The sequence below is a fragment of the Lemur catta genome, chromosome 4 (assembly GCF_020740605.2).
Source record: "Lemur catta isolate mLemCat1 chromosome 4, mLemCat1.pri, whole genome shotgun sequence".
NCBI lineage: Eukaryota > Metazoa > Chordata > Mammalia > Primates > Lemuridae > Lemur > Lemur catta.
Window position 1 is genome coordinate 55,200,996 of NC_059131.1, and position 20,810 is coordinate 55,221,805.

At 49.5% G+C, this 20,810-nt stretch overlaps 1 protein-coding gene across 18 annotated transcripts in view; it reads left to right on the forward strand.

Annotated features, from left to right (window-relative positions):
• The window catches only part of DYSF (dysferlin), a 201,459-nt gene that overhangs the window by 41,660 nt on the left and 138,989 nt on the right, over window positions 1-20,810 (forward strand). For 9 of the 18 annotated variants that reach the window (XM_045549836.1, XM_045549833.1, XM_045549840.1 and 6 more), the window contains exons 5-14: window positions 3,503-3,617; window positions 4,876-4,968; window positions 5,339-5,550; window positions 7,764-7,892; window positions 8,314-8,376; window positions 9,082-9,132; window positions 11,157-11,187; window positions 11,763-11,878; window positions 16,166-16,292; window positions 18,347-18,450. In XM_045549836.1, coding sequence (XP_045405792.1) covers window positions 3,503-3,617; window positions 4,876-4,968; window positions 5,339-5,550; window positions 7,764-7,892; window positions 8,314-8,376; window positions 9,082-9,132; window positions 11,157-11,187; window positions 11,763-11,878; window positions 16,166-16,292; window positions 18,347-18,450 — 1,041 coding nt within the window. Of the gene's footprint in view, window positions 1-3,502; window positions 3,618-3,682; window positions 3,986-4,875; window positions 4,969-5,338; window positions 5,551-7,763; window positions 7,893-8,313; window positions 8,377-9,081; window positions 9,133-11,156; window positions 11,188-11,762; window positions 11,879-16,165; window positions 16,293-18,346; window positions 18,451-20,810 lie in introns of those variants that run through there. The other 9 variants (XM_045549838.1, XM_045549844.1, XM_045549842.1 and 6 more) reach the window with 2 other exon arrangements.

Consider the following 20,810-nt stretch of genomic DNA (forward strand, 5'->3'; position numbering starts at 1 on the left):
CCGGGATGTTGTCAGTTCTTCAGGAGGGTGGTGTGAGGTTGTCAGTGCAGAAGCACCAGAAGCTCAGGAAGCTCCAGGAGGGGCTGCCTGGATGGTGTTCAGATTCCAGGGCAGCTGCTCCATCATGCTTCTTGCAGAGGGCTGCTCTGGAGCCCTCATGCCGAGGTGCTGGCACCAGGCCATGGCACGGAGCAGTAATACTCTGGCGGTCCACCGCTGCACAGAGATGGTGTACGGAAGCCCCCAGGTGGTGTGGATGGAGTGGATAGGCTGAGTGAACCCCTAGAAATAGGAAAGGGTGCTTTTCAGGGGCATCTGGTCCCAGGGTCAGGGTCTCAAGGCAGCCAAGGTGTGGCTCCTTCCAGTTACTGCTTAACTCTCCTCACCTCACTGGGGTCCACTCAGACCACTTGATTTAACACTGCAACTGGCAATCTCTCTTGCTCCCCTGATCCTTCTTGCTTTAATTTACTTTTTCTTTTCTTTCTAGCATACTCAATAATTTACATATTTCTTTTGTTTATTATTTCTTGTTCATCTCCTCTGCCATGCTCAGAAGGGCCTATGCTTGGTTGAATTCTCTACTGCTGCCATCTTGAAATTCTTAATAATTTTTGAATAAGGGGCTCCAAAGTCTCATTTTGCACTGGTCCTGCAAGTTATGTAGCTGGTCCTGACCTCATACTGCTCGAGAGAGTGGGAATTGGTGTGAGTGGGTAAGGGGCTTTCTTTGTCTCTGCGGAGTGAGATTCCCACGGTTATAGCAGAAGCAGTTTTCTCAGATTTCTTTAACCTTTTATTTTGAAATAACTTCAGATTGAGAGAAAAGTTGCCAAGTATAGTCCACTGAGCATTTTCTCTTAAACCATTGGAGACTAAGTTGCCAACCTCCTGACCCATCATCCTGAGCTTTAGTGTGCATCCCTCTGGTTAAGGACTCTCTCTTACATAACCACAACACCACGTTCAAAGGGAGGAAACTAACATTGATACAGACTTTCCTCTAATCCACAGATGCCCATTCAAGGTTCATCAATTTTTTCAACGGTGTCCTTTGTAGCAGAAGGATCCAATTAAGGATCATGTGTTGCCTTTAGTTGTTTTGTCTCTTTAGTGCCCTTCCATCTGGAATAACTCCTGTCTGTCTTAGACTTTTACGACTTTTACAACCTTGTAGTCTGCCACTTTTGTAAACACAGGCCAGTTATTTTGTAGAATGTCCCTCCATTTGGGTTGGTTTGACATTTCCTTGTGATTAGATTTAGGTTGTGCATCTTTGGCATGAGTGTAACACAGTGATGTCGTGTGGCGCTCACTGTACTCTATTGGGTGGTATGAATTTGATTTGTTTCATGACTGCACAGTGAACCTTGATCATTTGATTAAACTAGCATTTGCTGGGTTTCTCCACTAATCATTCATCCACTCCCCCTTCTAATAAGCAGGAATTTTGTGGGGAGGCGCTTTGTGACTCTGTAATATCTTGTTCCTCATCCAACGTTTACTCGTGAGTTTTAACATCCATTGTTGTTTCTTGGTTGAATTAATTATTGTTTTGATGGTTACCAAATAGGAAGATTCTAAATCAATTATTTTATTTTGCATATATCAGTGGCATTCCACTGTAAAGAAAAGATTTCTCCTCTCCTATTTATTTACTTATTAATTTATTTCAATATGGATTCATGTATTTTATTTTATTCAGTGGTTTACTCTTTTACTATCATTATTTATTTTCATGTTTAAATTGTCCCAGATTTGGCCAGTGGGAGACCCTGAAAGTTGGTCTTTATGTTCTTTTGACATGTTTTATCATTCACTGAGTATTTCCTTGCTTTCTGGCACAAAAAGATAGTCCATGTTCGTCTTGTGCCTTCCCTGCCCTAGCCTTGGAATTAGGTATTTCTCCAGTGAGCCCAGTTTGCCTTTTGATGAAGCAGAGGACAGCTCCAAGATGGCTGTTAAAACTACAGATGCCCAGGCCCACCCCAGACCTACTGAACTGGCATCTCCAGGAACTGGATGTAGCATCTGGGTGGGACCAGGAAGACACTTCTTTTTCCTTCCAATAGGTGCAGGAGCTGAGTGTGGGCCCTGGCTGCTCAGGCTGCGACACCTAGTGTTGGTTTATGAACCTGCAGGGCCGGTCACACCCATGTCTTGGATCTGGGACTTAAAGGGTCTCAGTTGCCTTTGCTGGCCTCTCCCGGTCTTCTGGGATACTGAGCTGGCTCTGGCCTCCTTCCTCAGTGTTCTGAGTCTTCCCTTAACGTGACTGCCCCTTCTTAGGCCCCAATCCAGAGTGTTTAAGCCTGAGACCTTCAGCCCCTTCAGTTTCAGGACAAGGATTGCTTCAGGAGTCTCTGGACGTCCCTAATCTTACTCAGTAGAGATGTGCGGTGACCTATGCTAGAGCTACTCAGAGTGAGATTATGCATCATTAAAAATTATGTTTTTAAAGTGTTTGTCAAAACTTGGGGAAATGCTTATTGCCTAACATTAAGTAAAAGAAAAGCATTTTGTATACAGCAGAGCGATACACTATTTATTTAAAAAGATTGGAGAGAACTATATAAAAATGTGGAGTCAGAGAATTACAGACCATTTGCTTTATTTTGCATTATTTTTCTGCTTTAAGGTTTTGTACTTTCCAGACTTTCTTAAATAGAGTATTTCTTACTTTGATTAAAAACAGCAACTGCCCCAGAGGCTTGCTGTACCTGTAGTACTAGGGAAGGGCTCAGCAAGGCTGGATAGTCTGCTAATGTTGTGCCTTTTCCTTGGGTTCAGGTGCTCCTTTGAATAATGCCAGTCTTGGGTGGTGGCTGGGGTGGGCACGAGCAGCCTTCCCTTGTCCATGCAAGTGATGTGACCAGTCATTCGTCTCTGGGCTGGTCAAAGCCAGAGCAGCTGAGGATACGGTGGGGGACAGGGGTGATTTTAGGAGGGAAGAGGGCTCAGAAAGATGAGCAGAACCTCAAGAACCTCCCTGCTGCTGCCTGAGCAGAGAAAAGCAAAACTGAGTTGTCTCTGGAGAAGTAGGGGGTGGTGGGCCCTTGGCTGAGCATACGTTTTCCTGAAGACAGGCCTAGGCTGAGAGTTGAAAAATCCTGCAGGAGAGGTTGGATCCCAGATTCATTTATGGGAGCTTACTACATGCTCTGTCAATGAGTGTAATCCTCATCTGACCCTATGAGGAACGTGTTACTGCTATTACTATCCCATTTTACAGATGAGGAAACTGAGGCATAGAGAGGTTACAGATCTTGCCCAAGGTCACACAGCTCCTGAGTGGTGGAACTTGACCCCAGATTTTGCCCTTAACCACCTGATGATGCTGATGTTCCCTGGGGGTGGCTTTGCCACAGCCTCCTGCAAACCTCACCCTTGTCAGAGCCATAGTCCTTGGTGGAGGGATGCAAGAAACAGGAAAGGTGCTGGAGGGCAGTGGTCTGAGGCCAATGCACTAACCTGCTGCCCACCCCCTTCCCATCTCTTCCAGGCCTCCCTGGTCCTGCAGGTGTCTTACACGCCCCTCCCTGGAGCTGTACCCCTGTTCCCGCCCTCCACTCCTCTGGAACCCTCCCCGACTCTGCCTGACCTGGACATGGTGGCCGGTGAGGAGCCCACCCTTGGCCTGGCTGGGCCCCAGCAAGAAGGCCTGCAGTGGCTCCTGAGCCTGGGGGTTGGGGGCTGCATAGGGCTTCCCAGCCTTTGCTGCTAGCCCCAGGTTGGGGGCTGCCCGGGCCTGGAGAAGCAGAGAGCTGCCTTTGGCCTTGCAGAAAAAGGGGGCTGCTGGGAGTAGGGTGAGGATGCCCTCCCAGCCCTAGCTGCCTGGGGAAGGGGCTGTGCCTGGGCCAGGGCACTATGCAGCTCTGAGATGGGTGTGCTGGGATGGGGTCTGTCCCAGGTGAGAGCTGAAGCCTCAAAACTCCCCAGAACCGGATGCTTCCCTGCTCTGGCACCCAGCAGGCCTTCAGTGATGGTGTGTGACAAAGGAATTAAGTTTTCCTTGAAAGAGCCCTGGGCTGAACTTAGGGGACCTGAGTTCCTGACTTGCCTTTGACATGGAGTAGCTGTGTGACTTTGGGCTGGCTACTCCCCCTCTCTGTGACTACAGAATATCATTTGTGAAATGAGCAGACTGTATTAGCTAAGTCCTGTGCCTGCCTCAGCTGTCTTCACTTGCCTCTGCTGGGCTTGTAGAGCAAGGACCAGCCCAGGGAGGCTGGCTGGCCAGTGGGGGGCCTATGCCTGGGAGCTGGTGTAGCTTCCATGTGGTTCAGCCTACTGGGGCAGGAAGGAGGCTACACAGTTGTGTTACTGCCCATGGGAAAGATTCTAGCATTTTTCTCTTAGTGAAACAAACACAGCATTAAAAGCTGAGCAGCACCTGTGGCTGGTGTGCCCTGTGCCTGTCCTGGAGCCCAGCTCTGAGTGGGGCTCCGTGGTGAGGGAGGCAGAGCAGGGTCATCTTGTTGGGGCTCAGCACTGTCTGAGCTTAGAGATGGGGAGATCAATCTGGACTGGGGACACCTGGGAAGTCCGAGCTGGATTACTGCTGGGGTAGGCTCAGGGCAGGAAAAAGGAGTGTTCCCAGTGACGGAGGGTGGGGAGGGTGGAGGGCCCGAACACTGTGGGACCGTGTTGAGGTGGGTCTGACAGATAGGTTCGGGCCAATCAGGGGAGGCTCCCAGTCCTGGCTGGAGGGGTGAGAAGGGACCATCCCCCACAGACACAGCAGCTATTTCTGAGCTTTGTGCCGGGCTGGGGTGGGCTGGGAAAGCAGGGTTGGGGTTGGGGGTGCAGTAGGTTGCCGTCCCTCACCCCAGCTCCATCCTGCCCCTCCTGGGCTGTGTCCTGCCCATGAGCCAGGTGGGGGACAGAGCCGGGCCGAGACTTGGTCCCTGCTCAGTGACAGCACCGTGGACACAAGATATTCTGGAAAGAAGTGGCCGGCCCCCACGGGTGAGACACGGGCCAGGGCTGTCCCGATCCCAGATCCACTCGCCTGTAACTGTCTCACTAGTTGCCACGGTCAGCTCCCTGGAGTGGGGCCAGGTGGCCAGAGGGCTCATCTTGGGGACTTGGGGGCGGGAGGGCTGGGGCCATTCTGTTTTCCTCCTGTTGACTAACTGGACTGACTGCCCTCAAGTTTCAGCTGTCGGAAGCTCCTCTCCTTTCTGCCTCATCCATCCTGGCTCACTGATGGGAGGGAGGGGCAGGGGAGGGGGTGGTGGGTCCTAGCGCCCACGTCCTTTGGATCCTCTGCCCCTGGGCTGGATCCCAAGGGCAAGACCTGAGGGACCCAGGCCTCATTAGGACCCTCTCCTCCCAGACACAGGAGGAGAAGAAGACACCGAGGACCAGGGGCTCACTGGAGACGAGGCAGAGCCGTTCCTGGATCAGGGCGGTGCCCCAGGCCCTGGGGCTCCCACCACCCCGAGGAAACCACCTTCTCATCCTCCCCCCTACCACCCTGGTAGCAAAAGAAAGAGAAGTGCGCCCACGTCCAGAAAGCTGCTGTCGGACAAACCACAGGACTTCCAGGTGCTGAGTGGGCTCTCTGACCCCAGGCTCCTCCTTTAGCCCAGCAACAGCTGCTGGGATTGGGCATTTGCTGGGTCTGTCCAGCCTCAGGGGAAGATGTGCATGGGATCCTAAGGGCCCTCCTAGAAGGGGACCTGTGGTTTTCTGGGCCCTGGGCAGATACTGAATAGGGAGTTCACTTGTTAGGTCCTTAGAACAAGCCTCTGCCCAGCCCCATGGTTTTGTGGTTAAAAAAAAAAAAGCAAAGGCACTGCAGAGATTCAGCATATTTTTGCATCTCTTTACGTGCATCTCATCTCTTACCTGTTTCCTAACCAGAGTTTATCTAACTAGCAAGCTCCTTGCTATTCAAAGTGTGGTCTGTGTCTGGCAGGATTGGTATCACCTGGGTATTCGTTAGACATGCAGAAGCTCCAGGCCCCACACCGGACCTGCCAAATCAGAGTCTGCATCTTATTTATGTATTTATTTTTTTGAGACAGAGTCTTGCTTTATTGCCCAGGCTAGAGTGCCATGGTGTCAGCCCAGCTCACAGCAACCTCAAACTCCTGGGCTTAAGTGATCCTCCTGCCTCAGCCTCCCCCGTAGCTGGGACTACAGGTGCCCACCACCACGCCTGGCTAATTTTTTCTATTTTTAGTTGCCTTGCTAATTTCTTTCTGTTTTTGGTAGAGATGGGGTCTTGCTCTTGCTGAGGCTGGTTGCAAACTCCTGAGCTCAAACGATCCTCCTGCCTCAGCCTTCCAGAGTGCTAGGATTACAGACGTGAGCCACCGTACCAGGCCAGAATCTTCACCTTAATAAGATCCCTAGATACAGCAGCTCCGTCTAGTACCCGCTTCTCCCTGTGTCTACCCCCCTACTTACAACCATGGATTTTCCTGAAAGTCATGTGAGATTTGAAATTGTTCAAGCTCTTCACAGAATAAAACTATTAATATTAACCCTTTTTTATCCAAAAACCATTTTTATCCAAAAATCCATCCCATTTTATTTGCCTTCACCTTTTTCTTTTCAAAAGAGTTTTCCATTTTGGTGTATTCGCACTTAATGATATTTAACTCTTTAGAACTACTTTTAAAGTTAAAAACAGGAAACTTAAATCTCTACTAGGTGTAACAAGTCAATCATAAAAATATATTTCAGTTCTAAATCATGTTAATTTAAGCAAAAGTCCTAGCTATAATCACTGTGTTTTTTCCAAGAGACAAAATTCTAGCTCCCATACTATTGTTCCCAAGACATGTTCTTTTTGCCTTTTTTCTCTTTACAAAAATAATATATGTCTATTGTAGAATGTTTGGAAATACAGCAAAATGAAGAGAATAAAAATCACTCATTCACCATCCCATTGTTAATAATAATATATCTTTCCATAGTTTATTATTTTTTAAAAGAGTTGGTCAATAAATAATAGTTGCTTCTAAAGTAGAAGCAGTAAACATCTTATTTTTTCCATGAAAATTGTTTTAATATTTTTAAATTTCACATTTTAAAATATTTTGCCTAATATTTGGAAGCATAGATATTCTTGAAATCTTCATTTACTTAAAGGTCAATGGCAAAAATTCTTAATTTATTTATTAGAATGTAAGAAAGTACTGCATCTTATAAATAAGCTGGGCTCCGTGGCTCACGCTTGTAATCCCAACAATTTGGGAGGCCGGAGCAGGAGGATCCCTTGAGCCCAGAAGTTTGCAAGGCTGCAGTAGTGAGCTATGATCAAGCCACTGCACTGCAGCCTGGGCAACAGAGTGAGACCTCATCTCTAAAATAAAGAAAGAAAGGAAGAAAGAAAGAAAGACTATTTATGGGGTCACTTCACTTTGGAAGTTCGACTTCTGAGAGAATTGTCAGTAAAGAACGTTCAAGCCACTTAAAAATGTCAGTATCAGTGGGGTCTCCATGGGGCTTGGGCCAATGTCTGAATGAAATGAACTGGGGGCTATATCTGCCCTCCCCTGGGACTTAATTCGGGTAGCTTACTCGGGGAAGCCTGGCGGCTCTTTTGTGGAACTATGGAATTTTGTAGATGCAAGGGACCTTGGTGGGAAAATGGGATTGTTCATATAATGCTCTTTCTAATTCCGTTTTTAATACTCTTCCCAAGAGGCCAGCAGTGAGATGGTCCCTGAGACTTCTGACCCTTGGACAGATAGTGGGTGGCCCCTTCCGTCCCCCTTCCTCCTGCTCATGCCCCTCTTGGCTTTCAGATCAGGGTCCAGGTGATCGAGGGGCGCCAGCTGCCAGGGGTGAACATCAAGCCTGTGGTCAAGGTTACCGCTGCTGGGCACACCAAGCGGACGCGGATCCAGAAGGGAAACAACCCACTCTTCAATGAGGTGAGAGATGCCGGGCATTAGGGCCAGAACCTTGGTGGCCCTGCCCAGCTGGGAGCTCAAAGCCGGACACCTGGCAATTCAGTCGAGTTTCTGCATATGGCGCTAGCTTTGGGTGGCGAGATGTGCCGGGTCCTGAACACGTTATCTGAGGGATTGGAGAAAGGGTTCTAGCTCTGGTTCCCGCCTTGGGCTCCTGCTGCTCCACATCCCTGTCATCCTATAGGGCTGGCCACCACCCATCCCTCACAATCTCTGTGAAGTCAGGGGTGGAACACCCCGGAACTGGTCGCATCCCCAGAGCTGAGCTCAAGCCACGTTTTCTGTGGGGACTAAACTACCAGGCCTGTGGGTGGGGGCCCATCCCCCTGGCCTGCGGGGTCGGCAGGCACTGATGAATCTCTCTTGTGCTCTGGACCAACAGACCCTTTTCTTCAACTTGTTTGACTCTCCCGCCGAGCTGTTCGATGAGCCCATCTTTATCACGGTACACCTCTGCAATCAAAACGTTCTCCATAGGCTGTGTGTTCGTACAGACATGTCAGTGTGTACATGAGTATGTGTGTGTGTTGTGACAGTGTGCATGTGCGTGTATGCCCGTTGGTGTGCACGTGAGAGTGAGAGAGAGAGAGAGGTGTTGAAGCCTGGCCCGTGGATGACATGGAGCAACTCAGGCCCACGCTTCGCTGGTCACAGCAGTGCCTACAGCAGCTCAGCCAGGAGGCAGCAGCCAGGGGAGACCCCACAGCTCAGCATCCCCCAGGATCCTCAAGCCACTTGTTACAGCGCACATTTTTGTTTTCATCTTAGTTGGTTTGTCCACGTGCCTGCTTCTGGCCAAGATTTTCTTTCTCTGGGTCTCAGCTCTCCACTGACCCCTGGAAAGGCGTATAGTCTAATGGCTGCAAGTGTGGGCTCTGGAGCTAGACTGTTTGGATTCTAGCCCTGCCTATGCCGTTTGGGGGTTGTGTGGTTCTGTGTGAGTCCTGTAATCTGTTTATCCATAAAATGGGGATAATGATAGTACCTACTCATGGGGGTCTAGTGAAGGTTGAGCATTGCTTAGAACGATCTCTGAAACTGAGTGTTCAGCGTTGGCTGTTTTTATTTGGGAGGGAAGAGCTATGAGATTGCCCTGTCTGGGCCACACTTTCACTTGTAAACGTGAGTTTTCACTGCTCTTTCCCTGCAGGTGGTAGACTCCCGTTCCCTCAGGACAGACGCTCTCCTCGGGGAGTTCCGGGTAATTGTTCACCTGTTTGTAAGCAGGCAGCTCTCACCTCTCCGTGTTAGTGGAGGCTCTGTGGATACTGGGCAGGGGCTGGCACTCCAGAGACCCTGGACGTCTTGGTCTGTGTTGGGAAAATATAATTTCAAAAAAAACCCAGATCCTCTCCACAAAATCTCCCAACTCAGAAAGCCTCTCTGCAGAGGTAGAAGAGAAAGGAAACACTTTCGTCATTGCAGAAGCATCACAGCAGAGTGTGATGCACATCACAGGCAATCCGCTAAGAGTTTGCAAAGGCAGAGCAACCTCACCCACCAACACAGCCGGTGGGGGCAGCCCACTCCATACTGTACATGTTCTTGAGATGTAACTAGTCCTCCAATGAGGGGGCTCACAGCACCACTGGTCACACAGTTCATCCTAGATTCACCTTAGATCCATTTGGCCACCCGTGTTTGCTCATTTACTTCATCCAGAGGAAAAAATAAAAATCAAACTCCTATCTTTCTTGCAGGAAGTAGTGTTACAACTTGGAGCAAGGTGTCCACTGAAGTTAGGCTCCTACCTTCCAGAGAAACTGGGAGACAGGGGTGCCATGTCCCTTGCTATTTACATTTCTAAGAGAGGGGTCCGGGGTCCCTGAGAAAGACATTGTGAATCATAAAGCTGACAAAAGGCTTATTTAGTTTCTAAAAAGATACATTTCAAAGAGACAGAGAAAGTACTTATATTTACAAGTTGCTAAGGTAAATGTTTTGACAAAAAGAAGGGAGGGAAATCTCTTCCCTTATTTCCAACAGGCAGAATTAAGCCCTTTATTTTTAATTTGTATTTGTCCCTAACTTGGGAAGGTCCATGGGCTCAGGCAGCTCTCTAAATCCAGTGCTCTCTGCTCTGACCTCATCTGATCTCTGGCTGGGAGCAGGGTTCAGGTGGACCCCTGGGACTAGGGGCATTGTTGCGGGGGACGGAGGGGGCCTGCCTCAGCCTGCTCGTTTCTCCTGGACAGCCTAGAAGTGACCTGACTGTACAATTCAGCTCATAGGATGCATTTAACAGATTGCATAAAGTTCCTTGTCATTATGCAGGGGAGCCTTGAATGGGGTTTTAATATAATTTAATATAATTCTTATTGATTTTCTAATTTTAGACTCTTCAAGGATTCATCCAAAGGAAAGAAAGAGCACAGGCTTATTTTTTTTTTGAGGAGAAGGAAAGAGAAATTTATTAATTTGTAGGCAAATGAGGAGGTTGGCAGACTCCTTATCTCAAAGTACCCACATCCTTGAGCACAGGTTTATTTTAACCCTGTCGTCCACATAAATAATGTCCCCGTTCTCTGGGAATTAGTCACAACTAATGAAAAACTAAGTCTGTTTTCCTGGAGAAACTTTTTTTTTTTTTTTTAAAGAAATGGCTTGAGCCTGAGTTATTCTGTAACAAACGAAATCTTAACTATGTTTTGAGTTTCTAATCTTTACATTCTTGTTCTGAAAACTCAAGGGTTAAATTAAAAAAATATATTATTTTTCTAATTATATTAAAATATTATTATATTATATAATTATATTATATTATATTGTGAAAATAATCTATGATAGACTATTTTTTAGGGCAGTTTTAGGTTCGCAGCAAAAATTGAGGGGAGTGTGCAGAGAGTTCCCAGATACTCCTGCCCACTTGCCTTCTGCAGCCTTTCCCACTATCAACATCCTGATAATCTATGATTTTTTTAATAGAAAATTATAAAAGACAGGAAGGAATAAAAAATAAAATAAAAACCACCCAAATGTACCACCCAGAGATAGCACAGTTACCATTTTGTTGTATCCCCTTTCTTCAGTTTTTTCTGTACATAAGCATACTTTGCCAAACTGGGATCAAATGTATTCTGCTTTCTTTCCATGTAGTATCAAATGACGAATGTTTCCCTATATTCTTCAAAAACATGATTTTTAATGGAATTGTATAATGCACCATGTTCTGTTGAACTCTTCAGTGGCAAGAGTTTGATTCGTGTTTCGTCTCTGTGATTGCAGATGGACGTGGGCACCATCTACAGAGAGCCTCGTGAGTGCTCCCCACTTTGGCCAGATCCTTGCATTTTGGTTCTGGAGGCTGACTGAGGACACCCATTTGGGACCCTCACTCTTCCTCCCTGGGGGTATTAGAGGGGGGTTTTGCTCTTGGAAGAGGAGGCAGCTATTCATCGTCCAAGGAAAACAGGCCATCAGGGAGATCACACCTGCTACCGTGTCTCAGTCGGCCCTTTCAGGGATGGTAAATCTGGAAGCCCCCAGCAAGGCTTGTTGGAGACCCGGTCACCTCAGACAGGGACAGGTCATTGGGTGATGAGTTCAGGTTTTCCCTTCACCCCAGTTTCCACTCTGGTCGCATCTTGAGAGGGAGGAAAATGACCTTGAGTTTGGCTTTGGCAGCCTCTCATAGGAGTTTCTGTGAGTGTTTCTGACTCTGACCCATGGGAACACTCATAGTACCTTTTGATTCTAGAATGTGAGTTCTGCCCTGACGTCCTGGTGGATGAGTCCTTTATCTCACTCCGTGTGGGCCATCCTGGGCACCTGGATATGGTCCCAGACATGGGCCTTCCAGTTCTGGGACCACCGATGTATTGTCTCCTCTAGGGCATGCCTATCTCAGGAAGTGGCTGCTGCTCTCAGACCCTGACGATTTCTCTGCCGGGGCCAGAGGCTACCTGAAAGCGAGCCTTTGTGTGCTGGGGGCCGGGGACGAGGCTCCGGTGAGTACCTTTGCCTGGGTCCCCCTCACAGCGCCTCATGTAGAACTTCGAGGTGTAGACACCAAACAAAAAGCAAAAACTTTACTTTTTTCTGATTTAAAAGAATACATGATAATTATGAGAAATGTAGAACATGTAGAAAAGTATAAATAAAAAATGCACACGTAGTAGTAGCATTCACTGGGGGTCAGGCAGGTGCAGGGGGCACAGAGGATGGGTATATTTACACCTAATGGGTGTGGTGCTCACTGTCAGGGGGATGGACATGCTTGAAGCTTCGACTCAGGTGGGGCCAAAGCAATACATGTAACCTAAACATCTGTACCCCATAATATGCTGAAATAAAAGAAAATGAATCATTCATAATTCTTTTTCCTTTTTTTTTCTTTACCCCAAAATCATGGCTTGTTGGATGAATCATTCGTAATTCTACCACTCAGAGACAGCCATTGTTAACATCTAATTACATATCCTTCCAGAAGGATATACGTGTGTATTTTTCTTTTAGCAAAAGTGAGATCATCCTACACATATGTTATATTGCAACCTAAATTTGTTTGCCCAAGGATATACCATTATCCTCTTTATAGGTGGTAAGAATGAGAACAGAGTTCAGAGTTGGGGAGGTATCAGCATCTTAAGAGAAGAAAAGGCTTGGAATTACTATTGTGAGAGAGAAATGAAGGGCAAGATTTAAATAAAAGGGTTTCTGGGCAGACACAGGAGCGCTCGCTCTGGGTCGGAGACTGTCATGGGGCCGCTCATGATCCTCTGTGGCTGAGAGGCAGAGAGACGCAGGTGGCTGGGGGGTGTTGGTGTGGGCGGGCCAGGGGTGGTGAAGCTGGGGGCTGAGGCAGCAGGGTGCCCTGATCATGGCTGATGGTGCCGTGCAGGGAGGGTGGGGAGGACAGGTAGGGCTGACGAGGAGCAGGGAAGAATAGGGAAGGGTGAGGGAATGCACACTTACTGAGCATCTGCTGTGTGCCAGCTCTATGCGTGGAGGTGGGTGTTGGAGAAGGTGCATGGGCTGGAAGACTCTTTAGAGAAGGGGTTTCAGAATCAAGCTTTTGCTGGAGCATTGGTTCCGAGAGGCTGGCGGTTTGAGATGGCAGCTAAGGGGGAGGGAGGTCAGCTGCCACTAGAGGACAAGGAACCATGTTGGTGAATGGATTGTCAATGTGGGCGTCGACATGGTGTTGATATTTTATGGGGGAGTTGGGGGTCAAATGGGCAGATTGTGGAGTGGGGGCTTAGATCATCAAGGAGAGGTGAGCAGGTGTTCTAGGCTTGGTGGGCCCCCAGGGACGGTGGTCCATGCACACAGCGTGGCCTCCAAGGGCAAAGACAGTGCAGTGATGGTGGGAGCGAGGCAGGCGCGGCTCTCCTCCCAGCAGGGACGGTCACGAGGAGTGGGAGAAGTGGGAGGGAAGTGGGTTTCCAGGGACAGGGCTGCAGGAGGTGGAGCTGTCCAAGGAAAGCTGAGTGGGACCCTGGAGGTGGAGGACAGGTTCCATAAGAGATGAAATGTGGGGATGTTGGCTGATGACAAGAGCTCAGGAAGCCACAGTGGGGTTAGGGAGGGTTAGGGAGGGAGAACCCAGCACTGTGCAGGGAGCTGAAGGGCACAGCGGACCATCCCATGCAAGGGCCTGGTCTCTGCTGTCTCATCCCGTAAGGTCCAGCCCTGTCCCTCCACAGCCCATCTCTGCAGACGTTTCTCCTTCTTGCTTCTGTGTGGGCATCACTCAATCTGTGATCTTTTTCTAGGACACTCCTTCTTCCTCTTACCATTAACTGCAACCTTGCTTTTCCCTGACGAAGCCACTTCTCTTGAAACCAACTCAGGGGAAGCCCCCAGTTTCTGCTCCTCTGCAAGCCCTCCTGTTGGGGTCTCTGGATGGGGGAGCAGCATCTGTCTTTTGGTTTCTCACTGTGGCCCTTCCCGACTTCTGCAGGCCGCCTCCTCTGAAGGCTGCTTCACTCGCTGGCCCTCTGCAGGCAGAGCCAGGCCCGGAGAATCCCTGCTTGCAGACCTCCAGTCTTCCTGCCCCCACCTTTGCCGTGACTCTGGTTGTTACAGCCCTCACTGATGACCATCGGCATCTGGCCTTACTTCTTCCGGAGCCTGGGCAGTAGCCCTCTCTTAACCAGTCTCCGAGGCTTCCCCCCTCCCCCTTGCTGAAAGACAGTCCTTCCCACTGAAGTACAGCCCCTGACCTCTTCTGTTTTCCCATCCCGTCAATTCCCTTCTGCCCCCAGGTCCCCAGCCTGCACCCCATCCATGACCATAATTCGCACTCTGTGCTCAGTAGCCCTGGCGGATCCTGCCATACCTCGTGTCCCCTCCGTGCTCCACACACTGGCTCCTTGGTGGCCTGAAAGTGCTGGTTGGACAAACAGGAGTTTCTGTTTCCCAACTCAGCTGGGCCCTGGGTGCTGTCAGCCTCTTCTTTCACTCGGGTGTGGTTAGCTCCATAGCCCATTCTCCTCGGGGGCTGTTGCCAGACTTCCCTGTCTTTTCTAAGCTCCAACCTCAGCTTCCCTGAGAGAGGCAGAGCTGCATGGTGGTGAGTGGGGTAAGCTCCTGGAACTCCCCTGGGAAAACCCAGTGGCACTGGCTGCTCACACCCCATACCTGCTTCCATCCTGTATTCAGTGATGTCTCAGGAAATGGCATTGTCATCCACTTAGTGCCCCAAGCCAGGGGTCAGAGTTTCATTCTTCATCCCTCAGTTCCCATGCAAGCAGTTGGCCAGTCTTGTTGGCATGGAAACCTCGATGTACTTCTCCTCTTTCCTAACCCAAGACCAGAGTCCAAGGTCAGGCTCCCATCATCTCTCACCTGGGTCTCCGTGTGAATTAAGATATAAGTTCAGCCGGTGTAACAAGGATACCTCAGATTTAACAGGAGTTAAGGGAGACATTTGTTTCTCTCTCTCCTAAATGCCTAGGTGGGTGGTCCAGAATTGGCACACTGCTTCTGCAGTGACCAGAGCCCTAGGCTCCTGGTCTTTGCTCCATGGCCTTCATCATGCAGCATCTCATGGCCCAACATGGTTGCTCCAGTTCCCATCATCACATCTATATTCCAGCCCGTGGAATGGGAGAAAAGGGCAATGGAGGCCACATGTCTTCCTTTAACAGCATGACCCAGAAATTGTGCACATATATACTCAAGTCCCATTGACCGGAACTCAAGGAGCCCAAGAAATATAGTCCATCCTAGTGCTACCCAGCTAAAAATTGGAGGTTCTTTAACGAAAGGAAACAGAAGAGAATGGATCTGGAGGACAGCTAGCAGTTTCTACCACTTTTTCCTAAGTGTGCTCTATGCTACCTCTTATCTCATGCCTCTCCAGCTATCCCCACCTTACCACCGAGTCATCTTTAAACCCAAGGAGAATCATGTGTCTCCTCTTCAAAAACATCAGTGACTTTGCACTGCTTTTAGGATAAAGTCCCAAATCCATAGCATGACGTTCAAGGCCCTTGACAATTTGTCCCCAGCCTAATTTCCCAGTCCCACCCCCATTATGCACCTCCACAGACCCCATGCTGTGGCCACACCAGATGATGAGACCTTTTCAAGAATGCTCTTCCATCCTTCCCTGCCTTTCCCCTGCTGGAATGCCTCTGCTCTCTTTGCCTCCCAAAAGCCAACTTGTTCCCCAAGACCCAGTTCAGATGCCACTTCCTCCGTGAAGCCTGCCTTGTCCTCTAGGGAAATGTATCGGTCTTTCCTTTGGGCCACCACCCAGCCCTTTGTTGGTCTAGTTAGTGTTATATGACTGTCTCCATCACTGAGAGTCAGGTTTTTGATGATGGAGACAATATAGCAAATATGATCTCTTTTATCTCCCCTCTTGCCTAGTACAGTTCTTGTATACAGTAGGTGCTCAGTGAATGCATGCTGAGTGAATGAACAGATGTTGAAGCTGGAGTGGCTAGCTTAGTCCTCAGTCCCTACTGCACTATTTTGTAACGGGGGGGAGGGGGGGGAGCGGGAAGTAAACCAGGGTTTGCTGAAAGCCTGCCGTGTGCTGCACGCGTTTACATGGTCATTGAAGATGATGCTCCCACAGTGCTGGGAGGTGAGTGTCACCGTCTCCACTGTACCCGTGAGGAAGCTGAGTCTCAGGTTAAGGAGCTCGCCTGTGATCGTGCAGTTGTAAGTGGCAGAGCAAGATCTGCCCTACTTCAGAACGCAACATTCGAGCTCTTAGAGAGGGAAGGGAAAACATTGTGCTCAAGAGTGCAGGAAGGAATCACATTCAGCTTGCTTTGTAGCTGGAGAGAAAAGACCCCTCTGAAGACAAGGAGGACATCGAAGGCAACCTGCTCAGGCCCACGGGCGTGGCCCTGCGAGGAGCCCACTTCTGCCTGAAGGTCTTCAGGGCTGAGGACTTGCCCCAGAGTGAGTGTGGCACTCCCACTCCCACCCCCTTGCCGCGGAGGCCTGCAGGAGGCTGCAGTGGGGACAGCTGTGGGGGGCCAGGGTCAGCTCCCTGGGGGAAGGAGAGACCCTCTTAGCCCCTGCCAGAGCCTCCCACCTGGCTTCCTGCCCCTGCCGGCCCAGCTCTCCCTCCCCTCTGTCTGGGGGGTGCTTCAGACCCTCCCTAGGTTTCCAAAGGGTTTTTCTCAGTACTTAACAAAAGCAATCGAATGTAACAAGAAGTAATAGATGCTGGTAGAGTTACAGAGATGCAAGAAATCCTGAGAGTAACAGCTGCCCCTGGGCTGCATCCCAGCGTCCCCCGTGCCTGGTCTGCCTGTTTACCCAGTCTGTGGGCCCATTTTCTTGGTTCTCACTGGGGAGTCGGCACCATCTGGACTCTGTTCTGCTCTCAGGGCTGGCTCTCACTGATTCTCCTTCCTCTGCGAGGAAGCCCTGGCCTGCAGGTCAGCAGACCTGGGCCGGGGACAGTTGCTTTAAGGTTGGAAGGTTTGCCTGAAGGACACCTGGGGCCATTGTCCCCACAGATGAAGAACGCTGGTCCACCAGGTGACCCACCATCTTTGTTTTCCTGGAACTGTCTTAGTTTTACATTGAAAGTACCACGTTCCAGGAAGCTCCTCAGTCCCCAGCAAACTGAGACAGTGGGTCACCCTACTTGTGGCCGTCTCCACTTCCTCCCAGGAAGGCCAGTGTGGCCACTGTCTGGTTTCTCACAGTGGCTGGCCTGGTATTGGACCCACCCTGTGGGGAGTAAATGCTAAGGGAATTATACGGAATATATAATATTCAGGCTGTCAGCCTGGGCTGACATTAGAATCACCTGGGCAGCTTTAGACAGTCCTGGTGCCTGGGTCCTCTTCCAGCATTTCTGATTGACTCGGCTTGGGGTACAGCTCATGAATGGGTGGGGTTTAAAGGCTCCCCTGGTGGTTCTTGTGTGGCCCAGCTGCTAGCCGATATTTTAGAGCGTAGATTAGCATAAGCAAGCCAGTCACTGTCCACAGTGGAGTCAGCTAGAGCGTTTGCAGCTTGGGCCCTGGTTACAATTGTTCCATGAAGCGAATTGTTTGAGGGTTTCTGCTTTGATTACTGACCTCAGCAAATAAACGGGGTTCCTTCTGTACAAGCTTATTTGGACCAAAATCATGGGGAAAGCCTTGAAAAGAGTAATGGGCATTAGAACACAGGCTTAAACACATTTATTGTTGTAATTATGTAGAAAGTGAGGCTGATGAGCTTGCAAAGGGGCATGGGGAAATACTAACGTTTGCTTTTCTTAGGGTAAAGAACTGTGTTGAATTCTCTGCAATGCTGTTTAAATATAAGTAAAAACACAAACAGATGGATAAACAGAACATAAATATCTGCTAATTTTTGCTGCCTATTGTATTCATGCAAACATTAGCTAACAGATAATCCCCCTCTGCTCATTCATGTGCATATAAACATAACATATGCTGTATGTACATATATGTACTTATACATGTATATACACATACACAGATCTACCTATCTATCATCTACCTATTGGTATAAATAATCTGGCTAATTCAGTAAAATAATTGGTTTGGGGCAACATAGATTAAAAACTCTTCTTATTTTATCTTTTTAAAAACCAGAATTGACTTACTGGTTAACTTTAGGCAAATCACTGTGCTAATGGCTATAAAGGAAAATGTCACCAGGCACCAGTAATGGGATATTATTATAGCATTTTCCAGTCCTTTTCTGAATTATTTGCTGCCCTTAGCAGTATCGATTTCTAATCAGTCAAGCAGTCAGTCAGTTGGCAGATCTGTTCCGAAAGCTTTGAAAGCAGAGGGGACAGAGGATGAGCTGTCCTGGGGTGGTGATGAAGCCACCCAGTGCCCTCAGAAGCTGCTACTCTGAGACAGTCCTCCCTCTTGGGAGTCCCCGGGCTGAGTCCCCGTATGAGGACTGCCTGGAGACAGACAGGGAGGCAGTTGGGGTGGGACAGCAGGCAGGCAGTGACTGGCGTCCCCTCTCCGCAGTGGACGATGCTGTGATGGACAACGTGAAGCAGATCTTCGGCTTTGACAGCAACAAGAAGAACCTGGTGGACCCCTTTGTGGAGGTCAGCTTTGCTGGGAAAATGGTAAGGAGCAAGGGCGTAGGGGGCTTCTTGTGGGAGGGGGACTTCCGGGCGCCTCCGTAGGTGGTGCTGGGCAGAGCAGGACAGAGGCGCCCCCATGAGAGGCGCACGCACACAGGGGCCGGTCCTGCGATGTGCGGCGAGACTCCCCCGCAGGCCCAGCTCTCTGGGGCTGCCCCGCACACGAGCGTGGACGGACAGACGCACAGGCATGGACGGACCCAGAGAGGATGTCGGACAGTGTATAGGTAGAGGAATATTTGGGGAAAAATGAAACAATAGCATGGAAACCTGATGTGAAGGCATAAAGATAGGGAAACTTTTTTAAAAATAAAATTATGATTGTTTTTAAAAAGTTGTAGCGGGAGTTGGGCAGAGGAAGACCACCCTGTTGAGTGCCCTAGGGATCACCCGTACATTCCCCTCGCCCTTGCAGCCCACCCCTCTGCCCAGAGGCTTGAGCTGTCACTCCAGTCCCTGTTAGTTTCTGTCCCAGCCCCTCTGTCCATACAGGCTGGCGGCCCCTGGCATTCGTGTTTGCCCCCCTGCCTCTCCCCTGGTGCTCCTAGGTGTCGGCCATCACCTCTACGGAGGACTCCCAGCTGTCTTTAGCTCTGACCACCCCCTCCAACCCCAGACCTCTCCATGTCTCTAAACAGCTCCACCAGCCACCCCTCTGAGTTATTCATAGGGGTCACTTTCTCTGCCCCATGTCCAGGAGCCTCTGTCTTAACCAGGGACCCCCATCAAAGGCAGAAATGGGGGCCTGCCTCGATCCCTCTTTCTCATCTCTCCACATCAAACATGCCACCTCTAGCGCTTGACTTCAAACACGTCCCCAGGGCCCAACCCTTCCTGCTGCCGCCACAGCCACTGACGTCTCTTCCCAGGACCACACAGCAGTCCCCCCCCTCCCATTTTTCTCACCTCATGGCACTGAATTTTTGAAGAGTCCTGGCCATTTGTCCAAGTTCCAGATTTGTTTGATTGTTTGTTTCTGGTGTTTAACTTGTTTCTCTGGCTCCTGTGTTTCCTGTAAACTGAAAGTTATAGTCTAGAGACTTGGTTAGGCTCAGATTAAGTATTTTGGCAACAGCGCATCCTAGGCCATGTTCTGTATGTCATATTGCATCACGGCAGGAAGCAGTGATGCTGGGTTGTCCTATCAAGGGTGATGATCGTCTGAGCGCTTGGCTGAGGTGGTGTCTCCGGACCTCTCCCTTGCGAAAGTCAATGTTCCCGCTTCTTAATTAGCAAGTAATCTGTGGGCGATATCTTGGCATTGTGCGGATATCCTGTTTCTCAGCAACCTCTTACCTAGCGGTCTAGGCATCCACTGACCTTGATAAGTCATTTACTTGGGGCTGCAAAGTGGTGATTTTTATCATGACTTCTCTCTTTAGGAGCTGGCATTTTCCCGTTAAGAAGAGCCTTGTTCCTCCTGCCCCTTTGTGTGATTACTATGAACCTCAATAATCCTTATTAAGTCAATGTATTAAAATCAGCCATTAGTGTGTCTGATTGCGTGCATTTCCCTGCAGCTGGCCGTCGGGAGCCCTTTGAGCTGGTGCCTCCCTCCCCAGAGAATAGCACAGGGTCTCAACGAAAATGTATGTGGGGAAGTAACGCAGATTTTAAACTCACTCACACTCAGGTGTAAATGCTCATTGCAGATTCTTACCTGAGTGCAGGTTTTGGTTTGGGCTTGGGGTCCAGGTCTGATGCCCCGTACCTGACCTCAGGAGGGGCTGGCACAGGGTGCTTGGAGGTAGGAAGGAAACAGGAAGATGTGGCTGGACAGTTCTGTGGGACACTTGCTCCAAGGACTAGGATCAATTTTCTCCCTTGACAGATCGGGACAGTCATGAAGTCATGTCCTGAGATTTTTATTTCTCATTTCCAACGTGGAAGGCTGCTTTGATGGTGGCTAGAACCAAGACCAACTTGCCTTCAAATTCATTGCTTTCCTTAGAGCTAAGGCTCAGACTGGGGCTCCTGGCTGCTCCCGAGTCCTTGCCAGCACCTTTGGTCTCCTAGCTCTTCTGTTCTGAGATGCCCTTGGGTGGCCTTGGGGATTTTTGTAGGAAGGTGTGAATGTCTAGCAGCAGTGAGGGATGTGGCCAAGGCAAGGGACCATATAGAGAGGTTTGTCAGCCTGGCTAAAGCAAGATGTTACACCTCTCATCCTCTCTAGAAGGAGACGGGGGGAGTTGAAGAATGAGCTTATATCGAAGGGGGAAGCTGAAACCCTCCCTCTTGAAAGCTTCATATGGTCAGCCTCCTCTGGGGGTCCCCGGGCCTTTGCATCCTCTTCTCTCTGCCACCTCCTCGTGGCCTTTCTGCACTCTCTGCTGCCTTTACTG